At 36.0% G+C, this 25,039-nt stretch overlaps 1 protein-coding gene across 2 annotated transcripts in view; it reads right to left on the bottom strand.

The window, feature by feature from the left end:
• Positions 1 to 25,039, bottom strand: part of raskol (Ras GTPase-activating protein raskol) — a 102,563-nt gene that overhangs the window by 10,133 nt on the left and 67,391 nt on the right. For both annotated transcript variants that reach the window (XM_088243662.1, XM_088243663.1), the window contains 11 exons: positions 15,720 to 15,924; positions 11,943 to 12,131; positions 10,413 to 10,559; positions 9,216 to 9,361; positions 8,329 to 8,535; positions 7,895 to 8,103; positions 7,588 to 7,796; positions 4,980 to 5,092; positions 4,475 to 4,641; positions 3,938 to 4,084; positions 1,615 to 1,733 (listed from right to left, as the gene is read on the bottom strand). In XM_088243662.1, the coding sequence (XP_088099788.1) occupies positions 1,615 to 1,733; positions 3,938 to 4,084; positions 4,475 to 4,641; positions 4,980 to 5,092; positions 7,588 to 7,796; positions 7,895 to 8,103; positions 8,329 to 8,535; positions 9,216 to 9,361; positions 10,413 to 10,559; positions 11,943 to 12,131; positions 15,720 to 15,924 (1,858 nt within the window). The remainder of the gene's footprint in view (positions 1 to 1,614; positions 1,734 to 3,937; positions 4,085 to 4,474; positions 4,642 to 4,979; positions 5,093 to 7,587; positions 7,797 to 7,894; positions 8,104 to 8,328; positions 8,536 to 9,215; positions 9,362 to 10,412; positions 10,560 to 11,942; positions 12,132 to 15,719; positions 15,925 to 25,039) is intronic.

The raw sequence follows: 25,039 nt of genomic DNA, 5'->3' as shown, positions 1-25,039 counted from the left end.
CCGGCCTACATAGAAGGGAGACCAGATCACGAAGGCATATTCTAAAAGAGGATGAACAAGTGAGCAATAGAGAAATGAAGACATTAAAAAATCTTATCAAAGAGTTTCGGCTTAATTAATATATATTTTTATTTTATTTATTCATATTCATACATATTACAAAAACGTATCCCAAACTCTATGAAGCCAAGAGCCTTGTGTTGAGTTGAAATACAAAATAATGAAAAGTGAGAGCATGCATATTCTTCAAGAATACTAAAAATAAAAATTGCTACAAAAAAATAAATTTTAATGAACATCGTATATAAATCTACGCAATATCTCGCAGCAGTCTCCTGCAATGGTCTCTTCCTTTAGACAAAATTGTATATTTCGTTATTTCCGAAAGATAAAAATAGAAACTCACGCGTGAAAAAAATTATACTTTTTTAAGACAGAATTGTTTTTATTTATTTGATAAAAGTCCAGAGGGCTTTAAAAATGTACAGTTTAAAGTACATATAAAATATTATAGAAAATAACAAAAATAAACTCAGAACTATTACACTTAACATGTAATTCATTCTAAAAAGAAAAAAAAAAAGAAATAAAGTGAAGATGAATGGAGAAACACGTTAAAAAGGGGAGAATTGAGGGGGTGGCTATTCGATGGATAGGATAGCTAATTTAATGTCAGCAGGAGTGGTATGAAGTCCAGCAGCTCAGCTGTTCTGTGGATGATCACTGGGGGAGAGGAGAGTGGTGGGTGAAGTTCGTCCTGATGTACTCACCCTGGAACACGTGTCGGAGTCTGGTGGTCCTTGGGGGTACAGAAAGTTTATCAGGGACAGTAATTTTGGGCAATCTATTATGGTGCATATCACTTTGTGCATTAGAGCGAGGTCAGCAATTGTCCTTCTGGTGGAGAGCAATGGTAACCTTAACTCAGACATCAAAGTTTGGTAGCAAATTTCATTTTGATCCTATAGTCCTTAAAATTTAGCTTGATTAAAATGACAGCTGTCAAATTCATGTCAATAGTGATGGGAAATTACTGATCACTGATCATGTACTGATCAAATTGATTTTATCAGTTTTTCATGCAAACATGAAACTCTGTTTCTGAAAATTGATATAAAAACGCAAAAACAAGCATATTATAGTGTGTTGAATACAATTATTCACCAAAAAAATAAGACATTTATACTTTTTTCGTAAACATTATCAAATGAATTTTATTTTTATTAGATCAAATTACATTGATCAATTTGTCCCATCTCAAACGTTAATGCAAAATGATGTAACCTTGTAAGAACATCGTTAATAATTAGGTTTATTTGAGTTTTTTTTTTTTTGTTTTAAAGCTGATTTATTTATGTTGATTTACATGTCAAGCATTGTATTTAAAAAAAAAATAACATAACAAATACAAATGATTTTTCGTGTAGTTATGTAGTCAGTTTTTATGACAACTGTCACTCTAATCATGCTATATATTAAGGACTATAGATAATTCATCCACAGAAGTCGGGTGGCTCTATAGGAGACTAGATTTCCATATTCACTTCTCAATAACGTCTCCATTTACCAGAATAATGAATACAGAAAACCAAGGGATGGAGTTGTCGAGCATACCTGAATATGTTGTCGTGCACGGAGGAGGGAGAGTGTAGAGTGAGGTCTCCTTGTGATCCTGTGTGCTCTCGTAGTTCCTCGGTCAGCTGCACTAGGATACTCGGCAGAGGATCCAATTCCTGGACAAACCGAAAACATATCCAAGTTACAGATCAAATTGCCATTCTCATGCACGTAGACGTGAAAAGTATTATGAATGCAGTATTAATGTAGACATTTTTAATAAGGAAGTTTGGTGTCTTTTTTATATTTTTTTATTTGTTAATAGAATATTAAACTAATCCAAAATCTTTTAATTTTTATATATCGTATTATCGGCGCTTTGCTTTTTTTAAAGTTTTGTATTTCTGAAATAACTCCTCGTGTGACGTCAGAGGTTGTTCTATGTCAGTTCTTCCGATTGGTTCGTTTACAGTTTACCAAACCGGATATCCTTCAAAGCTCTCATATCAATGGATGGTTCATATGAACCAGTGACGTCATTCGAAGTAGTGCATTTTTATTAAAATGCTTTTTTTTTTTCATACATTTTTAAGAAATTTTACCATACAATTTAATCCTCTAATTTTTAACGCGCGCAAGAAAACATTTTTGAATCCAATTTCCCATAGGGCTAAAGTTCCTCATTGCACATTTAGTTTACACAGAAAATTTCTTCATAGAGTTGATTATTTGGGATTGTTGCTGAATGTACAAATTTAAAAAAAAAAAAAATGACCCGCTAAGCCTCTATTTAGAGGCTTGTCAGCAGGTGGGTGTAACGCCCCTTTGTGAGGAGTGGGAAAAATGTCCAATTATGGACAAAAATACATCATTAGATTCCGTGTTCTGGCAAATCGAAACGACAATATGATTAAAAATTCAATTACATAGTACTTAGATGCTGTAAGGCGATGCTCCCACGATATAACAAACTACATCTTAGCTTTTGTTAAGTTACACGCAAAATGCTCGGTCTGGCGTGGTATTGCCATACTCGAATGTTGACGTACCAAAAAATATTATTCGGACCCGTGCTTAGTTACGCGCTGCTTAAATGGGGCAGGATGAAATATAATCGTCACATGGGATAGAGGAGATATGGAAGGAGGTAATGAAAAATACACCACAACACCCAGACCAATTGAGGAAAAAATCTTTTTTAAAGATTAAAGATTTTTTTCTTGCAACTGGCGGGAATCGAACCCGTTACTCCAATATCACAGTTGGCCGTCTTATCACATTTTCATGCTTTTGGAGGTAGGACATTCCACACCAAAGGTTCGGCTATTTCAAAGGCCCTATCGCCGAATTCGGAACTGATTGCGTAGACGAGGTTGTATCACTTTCTATATAGCAGAATGGGGGGTATTTATTTACATTCTTTACTTAATTTATAAAATTTGATTGGTCATTTTTATATTAAAACATAGCGGCAAAATGATCCGACGGAAAGTAAAAATAACACAAAAATGAAAAGTGATACAAAATGTTTTATTGATCATTACAGAAGGGTTAATAAATAAATGACACCAGAACAACCAATTTCATCCATTTAAGATCTTAAGATTCATGTTCATGTTGTAGGAAATATGAATGATTGTTATCGGAATATAAGCAAGTAACCTTTTCTTTTTGTCGGCCTCGTGGTGTAATGGTCAGCGCGTTAGCCTGCCATGCAAGAGGTCTCGGGTTCGATTCCCGACATAGTTGATGTGAAATATTTATTTAAAAGGGGTGTTTTCACACTAGAATATTTCATAGTCCCTAGACTGGTAACTGAAGCGTAAGACTGATCATCTTACCTCAATGTAACAAAAATGATCAAGATACGCTGCGATTGGTGTACCAATGCAGTGCCCTATGCACCATTAGGAGCGGAAAGGAAATGATGATGATGAACCTTTTCTAGCGGGCCTTTATTTAGAACAAATTATTTACTACCCTGTTTTGCCAAACCTAATGACTTTTTGAAATAAATTCTGATTTTAAGGATTTTTAAGAAAATCTAGCAATCCATTGAATTTTATTCCAAATCTACCGATTTTTCATGTTTAGGAAAAAGGATAGCTAAAATCAGAACAGTGGGTATGGTATTTGATTTTTTCGGGACTATTTAAACGGCGCTGGAAGTGGTTTGATCACATACCGCAAATACCGACTGATGAGATCAACCCTGCTGGCCATTTTCACCGCCCACCGACTGTATACAGCGGAACAGGCCGGATTGTCCTGAGACAAAGTGAATGAGCTAACACAGGACGGGGTTGAATGGCGGCGACTAGTTGTGGCCATATGCTCCACGAGGAGAGAAAATGGAAAGAAGACGATTCAAATAGATTACCTGCTGAGCGGCTGGGGACAAACGAGGAATGCAGTCCGCCAGGAGCATGTGGAGGGAGGCCAGCTGCTTGCCGAGGTCCAGAAAGCCGGCTGGACATCCACTTCCCCACTCTTCCTGCAGGGCGCCTTTCATTCCCGGGGGTAGGGACTGGAACAAGACAAAAATATCACTGCCAGACTAATAAATACAATACAGTGTTGAAATCATTTATACAAAATAAAATAGTTTACGTTAATTATTTTTCAAGGTTGAAAGCGATGCAATATTATTATCACAATGGAATTCCATCAAAAATTGTCAATAAATGACGTAATTAAATTAATAATAAAAAAATAAAGAAAATTTCACTATATAAAAAATAAAATATTTTTTGTTTTCATAAAAAATAAAGAAATAACTGATATATTGTGTATATAAAAATAAAGAAATTAAAAAATGTTACTAAATAATAAAAAAAAGAATTTTTACAAAAAATGTATACATATATGTAAAATTAAAAGGAAATGCTAAAAACATTTCCACAAAGAATGAACTCACGGAAATTTCTTGGAGAAAGGTCCTCATGTTGGGAGCCTCTTCCTCGAGGAAGTCATTGAGGAACTCCATGTACGCCTCCTTACCTTGGAAGCGGGTGAAGTTAGCCAGGGTCTGGAGAGTTTTGGCTACAAGGGTAAGGTTTCTGCCAGCTTTCTCATCGGGGAATTCTGTAACAAAATGTTAATTTTTATTCAAATAGTATACAACCTCGAGTCCCCACTAGGAAGTAAAGTGAACACTCGACAACTACCATGTAATCAGTTCAGTTACTCTGTGCATCAGTTAGTCAGTTAGTTACTCAAGTAAAACATTTACGCAGCTACTCTGTTAATTCAACTAGTAATAAACATACATCAAAGCACATTATCGTTTTCTTCTGTCACCTCCAACTGGGTAGGAGCTCCCATGCATCCACGTAGTAATTTTTATTACGTTCCGACTAACTGAGCCCGAATTTCCTATCATTCCACCTTAATGTAGAACAGCTGGTAGGTGCAACACTTACCGTGCGTTATGCCGAAGAGACTGGGAGAGAGTATGGCAGGACACAGGAAGCGCAGAAACACAGACGCACTGATGAGGTGATCTGCCAATTCCACGCGTTCCATTGCTCGTAACCTAACAAATAAGCAATTATATTTATTAAGCAATAATCAAAGCATAAATAAATTAACTGTGTGGTGGTCCCACGTTTTGCGTCGAACCCCATTTTCTAGATACAAGAATTACTAGATACTCCACCCTGATGCTGCAAAAAAATAAAATAATAAATACAACCTTCGGTCAAAGAGGATTGGCCTACTACTCGGTTAAAGTGTACAATCTACTTCCATTATCCATAAGGACAATTAGTAAGTTCTCACATTATAAAATTGCTATTAAGAAATGGATAGTGGAGGTGGGTTGCACACGGATCTGAAATGTGTGTACTGTTTACGAAATTTGTTCTATTGGTCTATATAAATTGGTTATGTTTTTCATGATTATTTTAGTTATTTATTGTTTATTATGTTAATTATAATTAGTTTAATTGGATTAATTACGTTTTTTTTGTTGTTCTTATTATGTTAACTTTGTTAAATAGCTAATTTAAGGCATGTTTCACATTTTGTAAAATGTTTCCCTCGGCAAGGGACACCCCAGTGAGGGAACATTATTCTGTATAAAAAAATAATACAAACAATGTAAAAGTATAAATAAATCAATAATAACAAGATTTTTACAACTCGTTGAAAATTGCCCTCAAAATTAATAATGATCATATTTTATGATGCTATACACTTTTTTACTTAACCCTAGATACATACACACACGTCTCTCATACACCCTCAAGTAATAAAACAGTCACAGAGCGCGGCGTGCAGTGTGTATGGAACATCACAGTAGGAACATCTGGAACGATCATTATCTGAGTTACACTACCGAAAGTATAACCAAAATGTATTTCCCTACCATTTTCCAAGCCTATGATTTTAGGACAATGAAAAATGCTGGCTACGAGCTCACCCAGATGCTAACGGGTCATGGTTGGTCCATGACCTACCTGCATCGCTTCAAGCTCTCCGAGATCGACAGCTGCCCATGCGACAATGAAACTCCTCAATATGTCCGTCACCTGTTGATGCATTGCCCCTTTTTCAGCTTTCAAAGACAACAGCTAGGGGCGCGATGCAGAAGCCTGGGTGAAGATCTACGCGACATCCCATCGGTGATAGGTAATAAAGAACTCACACGAGAGGTAGTATCATGCATGGTCAATATAATGCAGGCGATTGGTAAAATAAACCAAAGTAGGGAACAAAATGCCGAACACTCCTCTAGTGGAACGGCAGGCCTGTTGACTGCTGCCAACAGGCCGGCTTCTCCTGAAGAGTTTTAAGTGGTTTCCTCTCCACATGAGCAAATGCTGAGAAGTTCCTGATTGGCCCACTTTAGTGAATCCTTCCTGATCCCAACAGTTTTGATAAATTTAAAGAAATTTAATGACAGAAAAATCCCTTTTGGAAATATAAACCTTGTATATTATAAGCAAGGTAAATAATAAAGCAAAGCAATTTTTTTTTTTAAAAACATTGTGGTAGTTTGTGCCTGCTCTGATTAATTTTTAAAATTGTTTTTGTATGTTTAAATTCCAAATAAAAATTCTTTCTAGTTAATCTATGTAGATTTTTTTCAATATCTCTCGTAATTATTAAATTAGGTGACCTTAAAAGTAAGGTGGATCAGAGACGTATGTTTATGAAAAATGTTACCCTAAATATAGTTTATGAGAATCTATGGTTAAATAAGAAAAAAGATCTCAAAGAGGTTAAAACACCACACGCGGTCAATACAAGTTGTTTAATTGACCAAAAAAATGGTGAGAAAAATATGAAATCTGACACTGGCCCTTCTAGACCCAAGCCACAGAAATACGATACAATTTTTATTCTCATCTACTTTAAAATAGGCCGGCGGTGGTGCCATAGAATTAAGAATAGTCCAGAAACCGCATACGAACATCAAACGGAAGGCGACTAAACTACTCATAAATGAGTAGGCTTGCGTTTTGACCCATTAGTTTCTTTATAGACGACGCAACTCCTAATTTGAATTCAACTATGCCGTGTTGTGTCCTTTTAAAGTGGAGAAATACTGCTAGGATCTTAAAGAAACAGGATGGGATCACATTTCATGTGTAATTAGCAAATTAATGTGTAAGTAGCAAATGCATTACTTAAAAATTGAATAATAATCTGTCAGATTGTCGAAGAAACAAAATGGACGTTTCGTTGCCAGGGTAGTAAATTTTTTTACCCTACTTTGCTCATCAAATGAGAGAACTAAGGAAAAATGGACCTCGGATTAAACAACTCTGTGGTGGACATTTGACCGACGTTATCTTTAAAACATCAAATATTATTTAACATGATATAATGCGCGCGGCGAAAGTGAGGCATAGTGGGGGGATTTTGGCATAGTGGGACACAATCCGATGTATTCAAATATGATTCTACGCTCCTTCTGGACTATTCTTAATTTTATGGGTGGTGCATATAAATCAATCCTCGTATAATAAGTTCAGAAAGGGTGAAAAATCAGTAATCAAAGATGGCCGGGTGCGCAATACTCACTTCTCCCGGAAAGCGTGGAAGCACAGGCGCAGGTCGGGCGGGAAGCGCGGCGCGCTGGCCAGCACGGCGCGCCAGGCGCGGGAGACGGCCGTGCGCAGGCGCGCGCGCTGGCGGCGCAGGCTGGCCCCCGCGCCGGCGCCGCGCGCCGGGTCCACCTCCCACAGGCAGCCGCCGCCCGTCGCGCCGCTCACGCACTCCCACAGCGTCTCCTGGAGTACAGAGACATGTTGCAGTTCAATATTAGCTTGGCAGTCAGGGTTATACACGGGAAAAAACACTTTTTTGCGGATGCGAATGACATCGTTACCTGTAAATAGGTCTCCCCAAGCATCTTCATGTACGCCTCAGTGGCCTTGGTCGCGAGGGAGTTGGCCCGGAAGGCCAGCGCCGCGTGCGGGGCCCGGCGCACCTCGAGGGCGGCGGCGGCGGCCAGCAATCGGGCTGCAGCGCCCGCGCCCCCCGCGCCCCTGACTGCGCCCACTAGGGCCCCCGCAACCTCCTCCTTACTCTTGACACCTTGAGAGAGATTCAATTATGTTTTATTTATTTTTAATGATTTATTAGATAATAAATAGATTAAAACACTTGCTACATTTCTGGTAAACATTATACAAGAGTTAACTTTGAAACAAAACCTTGGAAGATTTAGACGATTTTATCAGTTGTACTTTATTTGTTTCCTTTCCTAAAAGTTTTACATTTAGATAGTTTTATAAACTATGTGATTTCTACTTTGCTCACCTATGACAGGCTCCAGGTACTCGACCAGCTGGGAGTAGTTGTCCCGCAGGCTGGCCAGCAGCGGGCCGTAGCGCACGCACGGGAGCACCTCCAGGCTCTGGTAGCGGCACTTGGCGCGCAGGCTCGCGCCCTCGCCCCCCTCCAGCGGGTGCCAGCGCTCGCTCTGCTGCCGCGCGCAGAGCTCCTGAATGCTGATCTTCACGGACCCTGGAAGAGAGACGGCTGATTGGCACGGTGTTCATATTGGGGATTTGGAGGGTTTTCTACTCAGACGTGTTGTGCCAATATTTTTGGTGAAAGTCTTTCTAGATTTAAACTATCACTAAGATAGACCAGATATTTAATTTTATTTCAATTGAAGCTGTATACAGGATGTTCTTTGAATCCTGTCACATCCGAAACCACGATGATCAGTATGGACAAGAAGACATATAAGCATATTAAAAAAATATTTAAAACAATGAAAAAATTTTCCAATAATATATTCAAAAAAACAAATGGTTGCTTACTTCTGCACGGTTGTCAGTGTATCAGACTCCTCCCTCGTTTCTCTCTTGCAGAAGTAAGAAACCATTTGCTTTTTTTGATAATTTGTTTTTTGAAATTTTTTTCATTCCAAAAAATTCTTTTAATGTGCCAATATGTCTTCTTGCTCATACTGATCATCGTGGTTTCGGATGTGACAGGGTTTAAAGAACACCCTGTAGAGTAGAATACAAATACATTTCTAAAAATAAGGAAATAAAAGTCTTTGATTTGGCAAATACCGAGATTGCTGCGGGATCAGAAGTCCTACCTCCTATCTCCTCGCGACTATTTTGGTCCACCATCGTGTATAAAAAGTTATCTAAATAGAGATTTTAATTATAGTACAACTGTATTCTTACCGACGAGGAATCTTTTATCCCTCTTCCTCGGTTTCCTGTCCGGTTCTCGGTAAACGTCCACGGTAATGACGCTGATGTGCGGTAAGCCGGTGAACTCAAACACTTCTCCCCAGAAGCAAAGGTCAGTCTTCAGTTTACTAGACGTTCTGCAATGAAAAAAACATTGTGGCTATTATTTGCGCGGAAGAGAAAACTAATTCCTTCTTCCAAACCACCTTGGGAATTCGATTGGAGGATTTTTTGAGATTTTTCGCAAAATCACATGGAAAAGCAAGCATTTTTTTTAATCGTATATATAAACATATTAGATACTTTATATAATTAATAAGCATATTATTTATATTCCTCTACTATATTATTTATGTTTAAGTAAGACTATATACATTTATTTATTTATTTTTAAGGACATATTTATGCATAGAAAAATATTATAAAGGAAAGTAGAAAGACACAATGGTATATAGTAGACTTGGTGGGAGTGGAAGCGGGAGAGAGGTGTTTATAATTGAATTTGATTCAGCGATCATTTGAAAGAAGACAACTTGTTATCAAAGAAATCAAGACTGGTATGTTTGTTGGCAGACCTAAGAATTCTGGGCACAGGGGAATGAAAACCATAGTTAGTTCTATGGTTATCGGTATGAAAGAGTAAGTTTTGTCTGAGGTTTCTACTTGGGATATTTAATTTTATCGAGCTCAGTAGTTCAGGAGCGTCAAAGAGTGAGTTGAGAATTATAAATAGGACTATAAGGTCGGATTTATTTCGATGGTCTCGAAGAGAAGATATATTTAAGGTAGTTTCTAACTCATTATACGTATATTGCTCTCTGGATAAGCCCAACCTCCAGCCTATCTTTTCAAAAATCGATTTTGAACTGATATAATATTCTGGCACTTATATACAGTTATTGTCTAGTGTTCATTTTACTTCCTAATGGGATCTTGAAGCGGTGTACTAATTTCGCGTTTCTTAGCGATTTTATGTCATTTTATTTTAATGTTTGGACAGTCAAGTTTTTGCATACAGGAAAGGATTTAAAAAAAAAAAAATTAATTCATACAAATACATATACATTATTAAAAAAATATTTAAATGTATCCCTTACTCTATGAGGCCAAGAGCCCTGTGTTGAGTTGGGATACGACATATTCACCTTGAAGTCCCACGGTAGTATGCCAACCAGTGTAATATCTTACCTCGCATAGAGCGTAGAGTCTATCATGAGTTCGCAGTAATATCTCTTCTTGGGCGGAAGTCCTTTTGCCTCTAGCAGATAGAGGCGAAGGGATCTCTCCGTCCTTCTCACATTGTTGCCTCCTTCAGCTTGGAGAGATGCTCGGAGGCTGCAATTCATTAATATTATATTTAACAACAACAACAAACCATGAAGCCGTTTTTCCATAAATATTTTTGCATATGGATCCCGCTTCCTCTACATTCATACATCTTCTCATGCACGCGCGCCGATTATTTTGACATGTCCATTTTCAAGTATTTGTTGGACTCAGTCATGCCATGTCTTTGTCGGTCTTCCTCTATTTCTGCATCCATCAACATTCGCATTGGTAATATTCTTAGCCGTTCTTTCGCTGCCCATTTGCTCTACATGTCCAAACCAGCGCAGAGCTGCTTTCATGATTTTGTCGATAATGCTTGTCTCAGCCGTACAAAATGTACGGATCTCAACATTTGTGCATCTATCGTACATAGTTTTACCACACAGTCGCCCGAGAGATCGCATTTTGACAACATTCAGCCTACTTTCATCTCTGTTATTCCAAGTCCATAGTTCGCTCCCATACATCGGGGTCGGGTCTAGGACTCCATTGTGAACTGCTAATTTTGTATCTGCTTTTCACAAAATGGTGTACAAAACAAATGAAAAACGTAATTTTATTGTTATGGTATTTGTTACAATATAATACTATGTAGTGTAAAATTTCCGCAAACCAAGTTTTGTAAAATTTTCATTGAAAATAAAGGTAAAAATGTCATTTTTCAATGAAAAATTATAAAAGCGCCATCTGTGAATAATTAGTTTTATATTTTCGTTTAGAATCACCTTAACTATACTTTAATATTACAACAGAGATGAAGAACATTTTAGAGAAGATAATATAGAAGTCTATGCATCTACAGGGCTTATGATCTGTCAATGGCTGGTTTAAGTGGGCATTTTACTTTAAAACTTTTAATAAAGATATTTGATAAAATAAAATTTTCAGGCGTTGCCTAGTATGTATGTGAAAAATTCAATTAGTTAAATCTCACCCGCATAAATAAAGATGAAAGAATTGAAGGAATATAGACGTTCAAGTATAGGCAAAATGGTGAATGTTACACAGTGTGTAGAGTGGCCACTTAAACCAGCCATTGACAGGTCATAAGCCCTGTAGATGCCTAGACTTCTATATTACCTTCTCTAAAATGTTTTTCATCTCTGTCGTAATATGTTAATATTAACAGCTTCTTAGGGCGTTTCCAGTCCTTGCCTACAAAAATTTGGACAAACTCAAGTATTGTTCCCTTTTTTAAATTGTACAAACTTATATTTTTAGATAAATCATTAGTACCATTTTTTGCAAATAATCACCGCATTAAATTACTGAAAATATTATATTTTAGGAGAATTCGCTATCGCTTTTGTTTATAGTTTGTATTTTTTTTACACTCGTTTTTATTCCAAGACGGAGTCGGTGCTGAACGAGCTCATGCGTGTTACCAACCTGTGGATCCACGTGTCCCTCTCGAGGCGCGAGCCGCAGGCGAAGTGGCGCGCCCCGGCCGGGGGCCCGGGCAGGCGCAGCAGGAAGCAGTGCGGCCGCCCGGCTAGAGACGCGTGCAGGGCGCGGACCTCGCCCCCGCGCACCGAGCCCCCGCACGACAGCGGCGAGGACAGCAGGCTCTCGTGGGACCTGGAGGGGTGAGATGTTTCAGTTTGAGATGGCTTATGCCAGAAAAATATCATACAATACAACAATAGCTCGATCACAAATAACTATCAAATAATCAGCCAGGTACCCTAAAGGGTCACAGGTAGATAATAATATCCAATTCTTAAGGGCATATAGTGATTATTACATTTGCAAATAAATCTATTTAAGGAAACCGGTAGCTCAATCACAAATAACTATTGGCGTACTAATAAGCAACGTGATAACAATTTCTCACCATGGTTGTTTATCTTATTCGCTATCACAATGGAACAGCAATATTTACGTTACGCGACGTATAATCCTGCTGCGCAATCACATATTTGAATTTTACCGGTGTAAATATGGAAAATATTCCAAAATTGCTATTTCTATTTATTTTTTATCATGCTATTTATTGCATTTAGCCGGTGGTTGGCAAGCCAAATGTCAAGAAAAGCAGTCGCCATAGTAATTTATTTATTAATGTATTTCACAGTTTTAAAATGTACAGAGTTTCTTTGTTTCAGGTCCCGACTAGCTAGGAAATTCCTGTGTTTATGAAGGACCTTCTTTTTTACATGTGTCTTTTTTATTTCATTAAATGATGCTTAATAAATTCAAAGAATAATAATAACATTAGAAAAAATCAATATAAATATAAATTAGAAAACATGTAGGTAATAATGATAAAAATTTAATCATAAAAGTAAATTAGAAAATATGTCATTAATAGTAAAGAAAAGAGACATAATTATTATAAATTAGAAAACATACCGATAATAATAAAAATTGAAGCATAAATACACATTACAAAATATAACATTAGTAATAAAAAAAAAATATAATTAATTTTTCACTTTTTTGTAAAAGATACTCCTTACTATTTTGCAAATGCAGTATATTGTATTATATTTTATAATATAACGCCGATTTTTCATCAATGAACCGTATTTATTTACGAGGAAAACAATAATCAAACCGACACGAGCGTTGACTTAGAGATTACACACGCGTTGACTTATGACTGCGATAACTTAAGCACGTTCATTATTGTTCATTGTGATCGCTCAAATGCTTAGCATGTTTTTAAGCACGTCGATAGTTATTTGTGATTGAGCTACCGGTCATCTTTTATCTCAATTTCAGGGACGTTTTGATGATTTGGAGATCAATATTATGTATTTACTTATCTGCACTGCAACAGGCTAGGCCTGGTGATTTTACAGCACAGAACACCGAGGCTTAAGAAAAATTACATTTGAAGATAATAAACAATGAATAAAATTTCTCGCCTATAGTCTGTATTGAATGCCGCAGCGAGACTTATTTTTGGAATCTCTAAGTTCAGTCATATCACTCCACTACTTTGGGAATTGCTCTGGCTACGTTTTCCACATAGGGTGGAATGAATAATTAATTAGTTTTGTCGTTTATCAATAGGAATGTCGATGAAATAACACATTTTTTGGAGATAGAAAGTAGCTTGTACCAATTGCCGGTCATCCAACTATCACTACGAAAAAATATGACGATCCGTTAGTCTATGGCGACGTGGTATCGTTATTCTGTTCACAAAACCAAAGCGAAAAGCGAAAAGCAAATCAAACTGACCATAGATAAAGCAAGTCAATATAAAAATGTAAAGAATTAATTTCAAATTGATTATTTTTGACATTCCACCTTACCACTTACTAATTTTCAAATAATGTTGCTCTTTGCTGATATATTTATATTTTTTTAATTCGGGGTGAAAAATGAGTATCTTATTTTACTTCTCGCCTCTCTGGCTATCCCTGTGCGAAAAAATACGTCAATCGGTTGCTCCGTTGAGACGCGACGGAAACACAAACAAACACATTTTCGCATTCATATTAGGATGGATAAAATACCCAAAACCATGCCTTTAGCTCGAAGGAACGTCTCCTTTATTACACCAAGTGTATAATATTTTGGAAGAGTGTATTAAGCTCTCAAGCACAAAATTAATTTTCAAGAGAAAAAAAAAACAGTTAAGTTTGTAAATGAAAATTCTTGATGGAAGTTCATTGTAATTTATTATATAAATAAAACACGAGTGATACTTTAAATCCACAAATTTGGAATATCCAGTGACCGGTTTCATTGCTTTTGCGACATCTTCGGTCTCGGACATCTTCGGACCAGTCTCGAAGATGTCGCGAAAGCGATGAAACCGGTCACTGGATATTCCAAATTTGTGGCTTAAAGTATCACTCGTGTTTTATTTATATAATAAATTCAAGAGAAAAGTTCAGAAATGCGATTCTGAACGCTTTCTAGGGGGGTAGAAAAAGCGTTGCCAGCACATAATTAGTAACCCCTTTTATTTTGAACACTTGACTAACTTACTACTCTGCTAATGTATGTTTTTTTTATTTCAATCATTGTTACAAACTATCAAATTATTTCAAACTTAAAATTCATAAATAGGATTTATAATTCCAACCGTCTATGCACTCTGTAGCTGCGGGATATGTTGTAAGCCAGAACTTATTTGTAAACCATTTTGAAAAAATAATCAGAAAAACCAAAATTCAATTTATAAATATTGTAAATGGGGGCTAGGCTTCATACCGTCCATGCGCTCGGTAGCTGCAAGACATGATGTAATCTAGCTCCTATCTGTTATTGGAAACGAGGAACTTGAATCCCAACCGTCAATGCGCTATGTAGCTGCAAGACGTGGTGGGATATTTATTGTACAGCGCCCTTGAGGTGATTTTCACAAAAATGGTGCTATATAAATTATCCACAATAATAATAATAGCCCCACAGAGCATTCAGAAACAGAATTTTCCTTGGGGGAAAGGATTTGAGTTTGAAACTCCTAAATGATTTTTTTAATGATTTTATAGACCAAATATTTTATTTTTATTCGATTGGTTTTCAAGATACATAAATTTGGACATACCCCAAATATTGACAATAACAACACATTAACAAAAGTCTAAGTTGTAGCTGCTCAGTTGTGGAATAATCTATCCACTAATGTTAGAGACGCCCTTCTTTATTTACATTTAAATCAAGATTGAAATGTCACTAAATAAATATTTTAGTTGTTCCTTTCTCCTTCTTCTTTCCTTCCCAGCTCCTCTCCTCTCTTCATAGTATCGTATTTTTTTATTTTTTTTAGTTAATTTTTGTTTTCAATTTTGTATAAAATTACAAGATTCAGTGTTGTTCCTTAAGCTAGGGTTTCCTAGGACAGCGGTGCCCGTATTTTAACGGCCGTAGTGAACAGTGATGCGGTTGACAGCCGTCGTAACGGTGACTAGAAAGTGGTTTCCTATAAAAATGGTGTTGATAACACCGTTAAAAAATAAAACCACTCTTTATTCACCACTACGACGGCTGCCTACCGCATCACCGTTCACTACGGCCGTTAAGATACGGGCACCGCTGTCCTAGGAAACCCTAGCTTTAGAATATGTCCATGTAATAATTTCCTCAAACTGAACGGTTTGGGTAGGTAGAAAGAAATTGCCTTAAGGCAATATGCCCGCCCTTACAAGTATATATATTGTATATGTATAAGGTGATCAATAAATAAATGAATATCTCTTCTCTTACCGCGAGGATCTCAGGGGGGCCCTGGGCGCCAGCTTGGCCGCGCTGCGGGCCCTCTTCAGGGGGCTCGCCCGCAGCGATCTCTTGGAGAAGAAGAAGGCCGCAAGGCGCGAGGGGCTCCCGGCGGGGGTGACGGGGGCTCCTCCGCCCCCCGCGCCGCTCTCGGCCGCCGCACCGCCGCTGCGGCAAGCCTTCTCGTACGATGTGTCTGAAATGAGGAAAATCATTTGTTAGTTTCGTCCTGTATACATTTAGATGCGTGGGATACGAACGAACTTACAAAACGAAGGCACGACATGCTAAGGGTTCAGAATCACAATTTTTAAAAAGATTTGTTTATTTATTTATCTGCTGACTTATTCAGTTTAGTGGCGCAAAAACCATCGACGAACTGTCCTTTCATTCATAGCGTCTTCACCGTACACTGCTCAAATATCGCGATCAGCTTTGACAGCTTTAGTTCCTGAACAGAATGAGGTGTCGAAGATGCTTACTTTCGCCTACTTAACATTCCATTTTGAAGGCTGGTAATCAAATAAAATAATATATCTTGTAAAGTAGAAATTTTTACTTCGAATGACGTATCACCTTTACCATTTTGTTTGACTTTTTTCTTCTTTTTCCACATCAGCTCCTAAGTGGAGCATGTGAACATCACCAGACATGTTGACAAACTGCAAGAAAACTCTACTCATCTGGGTCTTAATATAAAAAAACCAAAGTAGGGAACAAAATGCCGAACACTCCTCTAGTGGAACGGCAGGCCTGTTGACTGCTGCCAACAGGCCGGCTTCTCCTGAAGAGTTTTAAGTGGTTTCCTCTCCACATGAGCAAATGCTGAGAAGTTCCTGATTGGCCCACTCTAGAATATCCTTACTGATCCCAAAAACTTAGCTAAAATTTAAAGTAATTTAACTGCAGAAATTATTTTTTTTGAAATATAACCCTTGTAAATTATAAGCAAGGTAAAAAATAATACAACGCCCATATAAAAAAAAAAAATACTCAAAAAGACTCGGATTATGTGCAACAAATCCTGTCCTGACCCTGATCAGCCTCTCTATAATAATGGGCAGAGGATTGAGAAAGTTGACAGCTTTAAATACTTGGAAGTTCACATAACTGAGGATGGAAGCATCCACAAAGAGCTCGCAACCCGCCTAGGAATTGCTGGAGCAACTTATAACATGGTGCGTGTTGTCTGGAACTCTAGTCTATACTCGGTCAAAACGAAATGCCGATTATTCAACGCTTATATAATGCCAGTAGAGGTTAACGTCGTTTTGCGACGGCTCGATTTACGCCGATTTACAACTACGCCGGTTGGTACCGGCATAGGACTCCCCGGTTCGGCCGACACCAGACGACGGTAGGCGCCGCGATTCTTATAGCAGACACACTTTTACACGTTATTTTATTATTTGGCCGTGCACACGAGCAGCCTATTGAGTGTGTGAAATTATTTACGAGTTAGTTTTCGTTAGCTAAGAAAAATAAAAAGGAATGATTATTTTTTTATTTTATTATTATTAAAATTAAAATAATATTAAAATGTTCGTAGTTTATGCTATGATTCTGCAAGGAAGCAACAATCAGAGCAAATGAAATTGGATGCTTTTTAAAAAAAGCGTGATAATTTAATTTAGTACCAACGAACTGGAGAGTTAGTATTTATTATTTTAAAAAAAACATTATGTATGTCAAGAGATTATTATTTATTTTGTAAACGAATTTAAATTGTATTTATTAAATACATTTATAATTTATTTTAAATATTTGTATATAGGATATGTATTAAATAAACATGTTAAATTGTTCTTAGAATTTTGACACGGAACCTACCTTACCTTATATCTTCCATTATATATATATTTTTTATTTTGTGTTAATTTTACGACGATTTTTTTTATGCCGGTGTCTCTCGGAACGGAACCCCAGCGTAAAACGACGTTTACCAGTACTCCTATATCGGTGTGAATCTTGGGGCCTTACCAAAGCTCAGAACACCAAACTTCCGAGTTTTGAGAGTAAGTGCTGGAGAGGAATATTAGGCATAAGATAGTTCGATTTTATAACTAACATCGAAGTCCGAGAACGGACGCGGCAGCCTCCTATAACGAGCGTCTTGAGGATGCGGCGGTAGACCTGGTTGTATTTTTAGTGCTCATTTTTAAATTAGGAAAAAATGGACACACCTTTACACAATATGTTAACACCTAATATTATATAATCATTGATTAATTATGAGTTTTCGTTCGAATAAAACGAGGCATTTGAAAATACAAAAAGTGGCTAAGAAGTATGACGTAATTTGATGTCGTGATTGTAATAAATAGTGTCATACAATCACACGGTGCCACTTTACTATTGGGACATGCATGACTGTGGGATTTATCTTTTGGTGAATTATTCCAGTGTAAAGGGCGTCGAAGTTAAGAAATGAAAAAATAATGATAATAATGCTCCAATCTGTATTACATTTATAAAAATACCGTAATGGATATTGGCTATTATGATGCAAATAAAGACAGTTATTGCTACCATTCGCGTTTACAATATGGTCACGAAAATGAATGACAATATCTGACAAAGGCCCTCTATATAATTAGCCAAACGCACAGTGAGAGGGGCAGTGAAAGTAGTAGTTTTTACTGCTTTTTTAATCCCTGTTTTCCTTTCTTTGGTTCCTCTTTCTCTCTCCTTCCAAACTCATTATCTGATCCCACATTTCTCATCATTTAATATCTTTAACATAATGTACTTTTTTTAAAACTAATGTAAATATGTGCAAGCCTTATCTCCCAATTAAAAAACCAGACGTTATTTTTAATTAAACAGGTTTTTTATTTCAACATATGTACGATTATGTATCTTTTGATCTATATTTATATTTTTTTAGAACAAAATTTTGACCAATCTCTTTTTTTGACCAGTCTGTTTTTTGGTTGGCTGGAAGATATTGCTTTTAGCAATAAGTCCGCCAAAGTACTTATTCTTTGTACTTGAAGTTTTAAATAAAGTTAAATTCAATTAAGGTTGACGTGAACTTTACACGATTGGTTAATTTTTAAATCAAAAAGTGGGCTATATTGAAAAGATAGTTGATTCAACAATGTTTGAGTATGTCCAAATGCTTGCAGACTGGCTGGGTTTCCTCCCTAGGGAGTTATTTAGCAGGTGATTTGGTTCAGCCGGATGAATCTCACCTACGTGATAAAGGTTTCAGCTCCTTAACTTCACAAAAGTCAACAGATGGAAGAGTTGGAGAAATGTGGATGTTCAAACATGGACAGAATGATGAATGTTGCACAGTGTGTTAAGTGGCCACTTAAACCAGCCAATGACAGGTCATAAGCCCTGTAAATGCCTAGACTTCCATATTCCCTTCTCAAAAATGTTTTCCCTCTCTGTTTAAATAAATTTAGACAGTTGATTATTTATTAGGGGAATATTATTTTGAAAGTGTATTTTAGTATTTGCATGTGTGGTGAGTGTCCTGACGAAGAGACAGTTACGTCTCGAAACCGGTAGACATAAAAAGTCGGTAAGTGGTTAAACACAAATATTGACTAACATTAATATACATATAAATCAATTGTAAAAGGCTCAGTGTTTTGCAACACGGTGTATACAGGTATACACATTCAAAATACCATAATTTATAACACAGATAAAGCGGATATTGCACGTTTGAATATTGTTATTATAACCCGTTTTTGATACAATAATTATTACATCCATTGCCGATATCCTACGACCTCGAATGTTGTCAGGAAAAATATATCTATACACAGCTTATTCATACAAAAAAGATTAGAAATCTAAATCTAAATACCGATAGGAAAATATCACATACTACGAATACTGGTAAAAATATATGAAATGTATTGAGAAAAATTAATTGTATTTTCAAAATCAATATGGATATTGTGGATATTGGTTTTCATACATAACTTAAAAAAGAAATCATAAAAAAACATGTCGCCAGAAAAACGCGACAAAGTTCAAAATTAACACGAATCGTGACGTATTCGGGGCGGGGCCAATGCGATGACCATTTTCGTAAGAATTCAAAATTATAAACTTTTAAACATTTTTTGTGCCGCTAATAATTTTTTTTTACTCTACAGTATTTCAAAGACCCTTATTACTTTAAAATTGTAAAAAAAGTAAAATTTTCCTATTAGCAAAGTAATAAAAAAAATAGCGGCCACGAATTTTTCCCTTCATTCATATTATCATATCAGTTATGTTTAAAAAATGTTATGTTAAATAACAGTTGACTTTTCGCTGTGAACTCAGGTTATGCTCATAATATACCTACCGACTTTTTTATATCATTTGTATGCTGACATACGAAATACATAATTATCATGATTTTTTTTTCTTTTTATATATGTTTTTATATGTTCTCTCATTTGTGAAAAACTTTGGACTGGATGTGATACTTTTTATATTTTTATATAAAAACAGTTGTTTTTCCTAAATAAAAATATATCCATGTTTAAATATTGTTTTTTTATTTTTTAAACTGAACTCATTATGTTATATTTTATATTGTAAAAGGCACTTGTCTCGTATAATAAATAAAATGGGACGTATGAAAGGGTTAAGAAAAACAATCCATTTTGCCGTCATTTTTAAGATTTTTAAAGTTAACAATATTTTGAGTTTGTCCAAATTTTTGTAGACAAGGACTGGATTCAACTCCCTGGGGAGCTGTTTATATTAACATTTTACAACAGAGATGAAGAACATTTAAGAGAAGGTAATATAGAAGTCTAGGCATCTACAGGGCTTATGACCTGTCAATGGCTGGTTTAAGTAGCCACTTTACACACTGTGTAACATTCACCATTCTGCCTATATTTAAACATCTATATTCCTTCAATTCTTTCATCTGTTGATGTTTGTGAGCTCTTTAACTTCACAAACCAAAAATGAGACATTTATACTTTTTTCATGAGCAACATCAAAAGAATTATTCTTTTATTCGATCAATTTGTCCCATCTCTAACATTTTTGCCAAATGATGTAACCTTGTAAAAACGTCGTAAATAATTAGGTATATTTTAGTTTCCTTTTAATTTTAAAGCAGATTTTATATATTAATGTTGATTTATGGTTTAAGCATTGTATTAAAAAAATAAATTAACACGCCAGATACAAAAGATTTTTCGTATGTCAATATTAATAACTCCTATGACGTTACTACAAAGTTATGTCGTCACTTTTTCTGACAAATGTCATTCTAATCATGTTACATTTTCAGGACTATAGTAGTATTTATTGCATACTTATATTTTTTTATCTGAATAAACAATAAAAAATGTTACACAGTGCGTAAAGTAGCCAATTGTGGTAAATTGTTTTCTTAGTTTTTTTAACTGGTTCAAAGTATTTCTAATACCAAATCATCTTTTTTTTTATCGATAATTCTATAACTGGTAATATTTTATTCTTTTATATAGTTTATCTTTTTTAAACTTTCTTAATTTGTTGATTAATAATATTGTTTTAAATGCTCTGTATTACTTATGCTTACATGTATGTATATTTAATTTTATTTGTAACTAATATGTAAAAGGCACTAAGTGCCGTTTATTTTAATAAAATAAAATTTTTAAAAATATATTGTTTGTATAAATTGCTTAGTAAATGGTAAATACTTATCACAATCATATTTTTCTTGTTACTGGATGAAAAATATTGCAAACGTTCGATAACATTGATGTAGAAAAGTATGAAGTACACGCCCGGTAACCTTTCTGAAAGGTTGACCCATTACCGTCCCGGCAGTGTTTATTTTGTTGTTTCCTTCCGACCGTCCGGGACCAAATGGGTTGCCCGTTGACAGCTGACTGTGTTGACATTAGCGATGTAAAGAGGATGTCATTTAGAAAATGACACTTGCTCTATATACTTGAGGTATAATATCGCATTTAATGACCGGTTTTGTGTCAATTGTAATATTGCTTACACTTAAAACACTTTATTGCTCTTTAGTTCGCCCTATTCTTGAATATGCATCTGTAATCTGGTCCCCTCATTATGCTGTTCATATCAAGCGCCTTGAATCAGTTCAACATCGTTTTATAAGAAAAATTGCATGGAAGATGGGATTGGAAAGAGGAGACTATTCATATTCTGATATGGAGAGGTTTTTAAGCATATCAAGTCTTGAAAAACGCAGATGCATTGCAGATATAATCTGCATGTATAAAATTATGAACTGTCTCATTGATGCCCCTGAAATTTTGCAAAAGATTCTTTTTAACGTTCCCACCCGTAGACTAAGAAATAATGAAATGCTTTTCCTCGGTCACTACAGGACCAATTATGGTGCACAGTCGCCTTTGCCCAGAATGATCAGGCGGGTGAACGATCATCAAGATCTTGATTATTATGGTGTAAGGATGTCTTTCTTTACAAATCAGCTAAAGAATCTGTATAGTTAGCCTATGCTTTTTACTTAATCTAAAAAATCTATCATCTGTCTTTGCTGCTTATTTCTGTTCCTTATATTTTTTTATTCCTTTGTAAAAATTTCTTTTAATTGTAATGTTTATAATGGACTTTGTCCGTAAATAAATAAATAAATAAATAAATATTATAAGTATTTATTTAACACTGAATATACATACACATTTTATTTATATACAAGGGCGGGCATATATATTGCCTTCCGGCAATTTCTTCCTGCCTGCCCGAACCGTTCAGTTTAAGGAAATAAGAAGCATACAGACATATTCCTGGGCCTCAATTACGATGGGAAGATAAATTCTCTCTGGCGATTGCGAAGATACACTACCGACCGGACCTTCAAGTTTTGGGTAGGTACATCGATATAAAGACGAGGCTTGTCGGCCTCGTGGTGTAATGGTCAGCGCGTTAGCCTGCCATGCAAGGGGTCTCGGGTTCGATTCCAGACATGGTTGATGTGAAATATTGATTTAAATGAGTGTTTTCACACTAGAATGTTTCATCGTCCCTGGACTGGTACCTGAAACGTAAGACTGATCATCTTACCTTCATGTAACAAAAATGATCCAGATACGCTGCGATTGGAGTACCAATGCAGTGTCCTATGCACCATTAGGTGCGGAAAGGGAACGATGACATCGATATAAAACAAAGGGAAGCGTACGTCTCACTTACGTATTTTATTGTTCCTGGACTGGCACCTGAAGCGTAAGACTAATCATCTTACCTTCATGTAGCAAAAACTGTCGAGATATGTTGCGATTGGTGTCATCGTTGGCTAAATCATTTGAATAAATTCTTAGCATGTGGTGAAAAAGTTATATGAAAACGTACATTATTTTTCTTAAATTAAAAAGTTAAAAATATTTTTTTGTCTTTTTAAAATCACTTTGTAAAGCGCCCTTGAGGTATTATATTACGAAAATGGCGCTATATAAGTTATCCATAATTATTATTATTATTACCAATGCAGTGCCCTATGCACCCTTCGGTGCGGAAAGGGAACGATGCTGCAGTTCCACTAATAATGTTCACAAATAAACTAGAATGTTAAATTTTCAAACAGCGCAGCGTATCAAGCAGCATCACACTTTTCGTCCGTATGTCTATCATTTCCATACCAGTATCAATAACAATAATTATCATATATTCGGTATAATTTGCGTCCCACGAGCCGCCCCTGCTTAGCAAGTTTTAATACACTATTATTTATGGTCATAGTATCGAGCATCGAAACGGCACGGGCAGGCGAAACGTCAAAATAAGCATAAATTTAAATGAATACATGACAGACGTTCGGATGTGAAAATCAAATGCGGAATAAGATATTTGAATACGTCATAAGTTCATTATTGTAATGTATTGAGAGTTGTACTAATAAAATAAAATAAATAATATACATACAAAAATAATTTCAAAAACAAAACATTGTAATTAAATCCAGTAGTTCAATCACAAATATCGACGTGCTAAGAAGCGACGTGATAACAATTTCCCACCTAGGTTGTTTATCGTATTCGAGATCACAATGGAACATCCGTGAACCCCTAATATTAAAGGTCAAAATATTTACGTTTCGCGACGTATAATCCTGCTGCGCAATCACATATTTGAATTTCACCGGTGTAAATGTGGAAACTATTCCAAAACTGCTATTTTTATTTATAATTTATACAAAAAACCAACAAACAAACCATCACGCCGTTTCCCCGTAGGGGTAGGCAGAGAGGATAAAACGCCATATTACTCTATCTTGGTATACAGACCTCGCTTCCTCTACATTCATACATCTTCTCATGCACGCACGCCGATTATTCCTACTTTTGACATGTCCATCTTCAAGTATTTGATGAACTTGCTCGTGCCATGGTCTTTCTTGGCATTCCTCATTTTCTGCATCCATCAACATTCGCATCGTAGATCCTTTTAGCCGTTCTTTCGTAGTCATGCTATTTATTGCATTTAGGCGGCGGTTGGCAAGCTAAATGTCAAGAAAAGCAATAGCCATAGTAATTGTAATTTAATTTTCGCTTTTTTGTATAAGATACTCTTTACTATTTTGAAAATGCAATATGTTGTTTTATTTTTTATGGTAAACGCATATTTTTCGCCAATAAACTGCATTTAAATAAATCGTAAATACGAGGAAGATAAAAAAACGAACCGACACGAGCGTTGACTTATGACAGCGATAACTTAAGCATGTTCATTATTGTTCATTGTGATCGCTCAAATGCTTAGCATGTTTTAAACACGTCGATAGTTATTTGTGATTGAGCTACAGACCCTTTCCGATGAAAATATCTACTTATATAGATGTTTGATTTTAACAAAAACCATCGCCATCCCAAAAAAAGATGCGATAGACCCAGAATTAGCATCCCTAATCTCTGCAGGCAACTCAATAAACATCGTAAGTCCATTATAAAACAGATTGTTTTGAGTTGTCTGGATTCTTGTTTTGGGAGTCTGAAACCTTCACCTCCCCTCGTAGGATAGCGATGAATTTCATCATTACGCAGAACACTATTATTATGGATGATTTATACAGGGCCATTGTTATGAATATTATAAAAATGATAATGAATATTATAAATGAATATCATAATTGCTCGGTGGAACAAATTTTTTGTCTCTTTTGATATTTAGATAAACGTATCGAAGGGTTCTAGACACGTCGGTACAAACCGATGTACTATCAAAACTTGATGGTAAGGTATCGGTAGCGTATCTTAGTAATCGGTCACGAGAATTTTATCTTCAACTATGACGTCATACTGAAGATATGTCATTTAAGTGCGTAGATACGTGTACTGTGACGTTCGCTTCCTCTTGTTTCA

Source organism: Micrasema longulum, unplaced genomic scaffold, assembly GCF_059751315.1.
Source record: "Micrasema longulum isolate JH-2025_06_02 unplaced genomic scaffold, ASM5975131v1 h1tg000224l, whole genome shotgun sequence".
Classification (NCBI taxonomy): Eukaryota; Metazoa; Arthropoda; class Insecta; order Trichoptera; family Brachycentridae; genus Micrasema; species Micrasema longulum.
The sequence above is the reverse complement of the archived record's forward strand: the minus strand, read 5'-3'. Positions and strand labels throughout refer to the sequence as shown.